General features: G+C 40.3%; 1 protein-coding gene across 1 annotated transcript; it reads right to left on the reverse strand.

The window, feature by feature from the left end:
* Positions 1-3,236: 3,236 nt before the first annotated feature.
* On the reverse strand, positions 3,237-5,398 carry LOC117535694 (GTPase IMAP family member 8-like). The gene is made up of 2 exons (XM_034200214.1): positions 4,726-5,398; positions 3,237-4,646 (listed from the first exon to the last, which is right to left on the reverse strand). The coding sequence occupies exons 1-2, from the start codon at positions 5,279-5,281 to the stop codon at positions 3,940-3,942; spliced, it is 1,263 nt and encodes a 420-aa protein (XP_034056105.1). The 5' UTR covers positions 5,282-5,398; the 3' UTR covers positions 3,237-3,939.

Genomic DNA, 5,398 nt, shown 5'->3' on the forward strand with positions numbered 1-5,398 from the left:
TGCTGTGTCCTGTCTGGTTGTGTATTTATGTAAATTTGGAGGGGTGTGGGAGTGGCCTTAATGGCCCTTTTTTTTTTTTTTTTTTTTTTTAAAGACTCCATAGGTTTTTTTTGGTCCTTATAAGTCACACTTTTTTCAGTAGACATGTCTGGGTATACCACAATATAAGTAGGTGTGTTTTAAAGGGTGTATCAGCTCTAAAGTGAGCGGAGTACTTTGACCCAACTCCCATAGCTGTAGGACCTCAGGAAAGGTAGCCGATCTAAACCACCACCGGGCCGGTTTTGGGAAAAAGTGCGGCTATTACATAAAACCGTGTGTGTTCAGGTTCGCTGGAGCCTTCGTCCTTACCGGCTACTGAAAGTAAATTATGCAGCATCGTATTTCATCTTCCAAAGGCTTTCTCTGTTCACCCTACACACACTTCACACACACTTTTGGCGCCTGTCAGTCCCTCCAGGCTGCACTATGTCCCTCCCCAGCAGCAAAGAGATTAACCAGGGTCAGTAATCATTCATGTATCTGCCGAAACGCTGACTCTGCAGAACCTTTAAACTCCTCATCTGAAGCCAAACAGAAAACAAACCCCTCCTGCAGCCTTATTGATTTCTGCACACAGTCAGTGTACATCAGAGTTCTCCTGCTGTAGATTACAGACACTCAAAGAAGGAGGCAGACGACATATTAACGGTCTCAAACCAGCGCAGGAGGGTTAGGGTCCTTTTGAGAAGTGGTGAAGCATGGAGGGGAAAGTGCTGACTCAGCAGCTGACTCATGTCCTGAGTGTCAGAAAACAACTGTGGACTAGAGAGCCGAGGAGGAGAGGACACAGAATACAGTGTGCTGACTTTAACAGTGTTGTTTAACATGCAGAAAGATTATATTTAGCACAATGTCCAAACCAAGCCATACATTACCATGGATGTGATGTGGTTAGGGTGATGTGTGAAAAATATAAGAGTTTTGTTTTTGTCCAATAACCATCAAAGTCACTCCAATAGTGCTCCAATTACGCTTTCATCCTCCTTTAACAAAATACTTCACATTCATCCAGTTTGTGACAGTAGTTGTAGCATTTGAGACTTTTAAACTTTAATTACCGCTGTTGCGCCCCCCCTTGTGTGTGGGGGGGGGGGAGCGCAACTTCCAACAGGAGTCATTTGGGGGGGCTCTTGGAAAAAAAGGTAGGGAACCCCTGTTCTAACTTATATGCATTGACGTCTTTTTAAGATTTAGGTTAGGACCCATTTTTGGATTTTGCATCAAGTTGCACATTTTTATGTTTTAAAATGTGACAATTTGGTGATCAAAATATATGTTATGTATACCATTTTCTCCCCTATTGTAGACAAGATAACAAATATTAAATAATGAACGCTTCAGTGGGAAATGTAGCCGAAGAAATGCCATTAAGATTGTCAGCTGAAACCAAGTACACAAGTGATAGTTGTATTGTAATTAATACCGTCCATCATTTTAAAACGAGTGTTATATTAAAGCAGGGGTGTCCAAACTACGGCCCGGGGGCCAAATTCGGACATTTTGAATCGGCCCTCAGCCAATTTTAAAAGTATAATGGAATATGGCCCACAAAGGAAACTTGTGCTCGTCTTATATTGTACTTCTTAAATATAGATGTACAAATATATTACACCGTAGTATTCATGTGGTAATAAGACCACTTTTCAAATAAATCCAGTCAATTAAAGTTGGAAACATTTTCTAACATATCTTAGTTGATGATAAAAAATCCCAATGACTTATTTACAAGCTTGAAATACACCTTTCATATTTCTCCTTATTATAATCAATCTGAGGGATGAGCTGCCAACACTCACGAGCATCATGTACCGACATTTGATTGATTTTGCTAACTTATAACTGAACCTATGAGGCGATGTACCTCTAGTGAGCGGCCCAGCCCTTCGTATATTTTTCTGTATGTGGCCCTCGGTGAAAAGAGTTTGGACTCCCCTGTATTAAAGACTTCTGTTATATATATTTTTTTAAAAGGGTACATACAATAGCTGTTGTTCAGACGCTGAGTCTCTCCTTCGCTGCAGGGTGCGTTCTGGGGTCTGATGGGGGGCCTGCTGATGGGTCTGCAGGATGTTGCCTGAGTTCTGGTTCGGTTCTGGAAGCTGTATTTTCCCCTCTAGCTGCCCCTTCTTGGTGTGTGGGATCCATTACCTGCACTTTGCCATCACTCTGTTCTTCTGTACCTCCGTGCTGGTGCTGCTGGTCAGCCTCTGCACACCGCCCATCCAGGAGCAACATGTGAGTGACTTCTGAAAACACACATGCACTGATTCACTAAGTCACAATATGTTTCTGTAACAGGTCCACAACATGTCGGCCCGTCTGTCTGTATGTTTGTAATCTTACATACTACTAGTGGTGGAATGTAACTCAACATTTACTCAAGTACTGTACTGTAGAACAATTTGGAGGTACTTGTAATTTAAACACCATTTTATGATACTTTAAACTTGTACTACATTTTAGTTACTTTACAGATTCAGATTATTAACTAATAAATATGGGTTAAACCTTCCAGCTGTAGTATACAAAGTAAATAAAATCAGCTCACCTTTACCAGCTGTGATGAACACATTAATGCATTATTAATAATAATAATAATATTTTACAAGATAAATAAACGTCCGTTTTCGACAACAGCTTGACTAGAGGGACAACTGAGTGAGATTCAACTCTTTGTTTTGAAGTCTGCACTCTTTTAAGGGCCCTTTTCTATTTATTTATAACTGTGTTTTCATATTCTAGCGCCCCCATTTAGACTAACTTGAGTACAGTTATATTAAAACACAAGAGATCAATGCACATTCACGGTGTGAGGTGAAGTTTTAAAGCATGAAAAGTTCAAACAGATTTAGTTTTTATCACATCAACATTCAAATAATAAGAAAAGACAAACACGGTAGAGATTTTATTTTGATTTGTATGAAATCAATACAATCAAGCAAAAATCATATTACATCTTAAGTCAAAATAAAATTCTCCAAATCCAAACTGTAACAATGATGGAATGATGTTTTACATTTTTTTAATTTTCATTCATATCATTTATCAGCAACTTATATCATATTCTATATGAGTTTATTACATTTAATCATCCAATAACAAAACAGCTGACATCATTTATATTCGGATTATATCATCACACATTAAAACTAGTTAAAATACATTCATGTAGAAAACGAATAAAATGACCCAAAGTGAAAATCAGAGATTGACATACAACAAACCACTCAGTTACTAAAAGAGTGTACTGTACTGTCTTCATTTCCATCGTACTTAATGGAAAATATACTTTAAAATAAACAAAATGCTTAACGCATTACCTTTCCTGTCAACAGGAGATGTTTCAATGTATCTGCAAAACATTTCCTGACTTAGTGTTTCATTTGTTTTCACTAAATCCTGATTAAACCATTTCTCTGGTTCAGGTTTGGAAACAAAGGGAACTGTATGGTTTAGTAACTGGTGACTTGAGCCCTTCCTTCCATTTTAAAAATGAAAATGAAATTACATATTAGACGCTTTTATCCAGAGCGACTAACATACTCAATACTGTGGGCAATCCCCACAGGAGCAAGTTGGGGTGAAGTGTCTCAGGGACACAACGACATGCTGACTGCAGTGGGGTTTGAACCTGTGACCCCCTGATCACAACACCAACGCACTAATCCATTGCGCCACACGCCTCCCATGATCATAATGAAGAAATCAAGTACTTGTCTTTTTAAAAATATAAGTGAAACCTTTTTGCTGTATAAATGTTGTTTTCATGAAACAGGCAGTGAAACCTCATCCCACACTGCTACTAAGCCTGCAGCCTCTGCATTACCACCATCCACAATTGACTACCCGTCTCATAGGTTAATGCGTTACCGCTCTTCTATTAAAAGCCGTGACTAATCACACGAGCATCTTTATGAACCATTCACCGATCTTCTGCCATCTCGTAGAAGTTGTCGTTTCGCTGACTGTTTCGGACCCTCCTTCTGATGCAATTTGAACCTGTGTGGACCTCTCGGAGATGAAGTGCTCTCCGTTATTGGCTGCTACCATCTCATCCATTTTATCCAGAAGATGTTTAACCTGCACCCCGTTTCCTCTCTTTGTGTTGTCAAACACACTGTATCTACCTGCACACTCGGTTACTAGGTCAGACACAGATCTCTCATCCTTAATCAAATCCTCAATGGACTTGCCTTTCAGGTCATCTCCGTGAGTGAAAAGGACCATCATGTGTTTACCAACATCTTTGCCAAAGAGTGTTGGCAGCATCTCAAACAACATAATTTCTGCTTCAGAGATCCTGTTTATTCTCAACACAATGATGAAGGCATGCAGTCCTGGTTTAGCCTTTTCTACTGACATCATGATCTCCCTGAAAAGGTGTTCAGGATCTTTATCAGTGGTTCCTGGAGTGTCGACCACTGTGACCTGACGACCCTCCACTGTGGCTGTTTTAGAAACAGCTTCTGTACTTACTCCACTAAAGCCACATCCTGATTCAAACTGATTGGATCCCATTATGGTGTTTCCTGATGCACTTTGTCCCTGTCCAGGCAGACCGAGCAGCACCATCCTCCTCGCAGCACCAGGAGGATCGGACACCACTGAAGGAAAGAAACAAAACGTTTTACATATTTTGCATTATTTCATTACTCACCGTCTCACCATTATTTCAATACTCACCGTCACTGAGGTGACCGGACTTCTTCAGCAGATGTCGGACTTGTTCCGGTCCTCCATTTTCATTGTTGAACACATGATATCTTCCTTTAAATCTTTCAACAAGTGTTGGAAGAGGACTCTCTGGATCGTCATTGATGAAATCATCCAACTCCATGTCATTGAGGGCATCCCCTGATGTGAAGAGCAGGTGACAGTTGTCAAACCCCTCATCGCCAATGACTCTGATCGCTGCCTCCACAGCGTTTTTCTGCTCAATAGTGAATCGATCTATTTTAACCACTATTAGGAACAAACAAGGTTCCTCGGACTTCAGGAGATCTTGACACAAGGTTCTAACCTCCTTCTCGGATCCTAATATTCCCGGAGTGTCCTGCACTGAGATCTGTTTTCCACACACCCTGTCAGTTTGTTTAGAGACTTCTTTTGTCACTGAGGTGAAGGAACGTTTTGACACAAATGCTTTTCGTCCCAGGATGGTGTTTCCTGAAGCACTTTTGCCAACACCTGAGTTTCCCAGAAGGACGATGGTGAGACCTGAACTTGGACCTGAAGCCATTTTTTTTTGTCAGCCTGAAAACAATGTAAGAGAAACAATGTAAGAATTATGGACAACTGTTTTTTTAAAATAATTTCTCTCAGTTATGGTAAATATGGTCAGTGACATTGGAAACAA

The sequence above is a fragment of the Gymnodraco acuticeps genome, unplaced genomic scaffold (assembly GCF_902827175.1).
Source record: "Gymnodraco acuticeps unplaced genomic scaffold, fGymAcu1.1, whole genome shotgun sequence".
In the NCBI taxonomy this organism is placed as follows: domain Eukaryota; kingdom Metazoa; phylum Chordata; class Actinopteri; order Perciformes; family Bathydraconidae; genus Gymnodraco; species Gymnodraco acuticeps.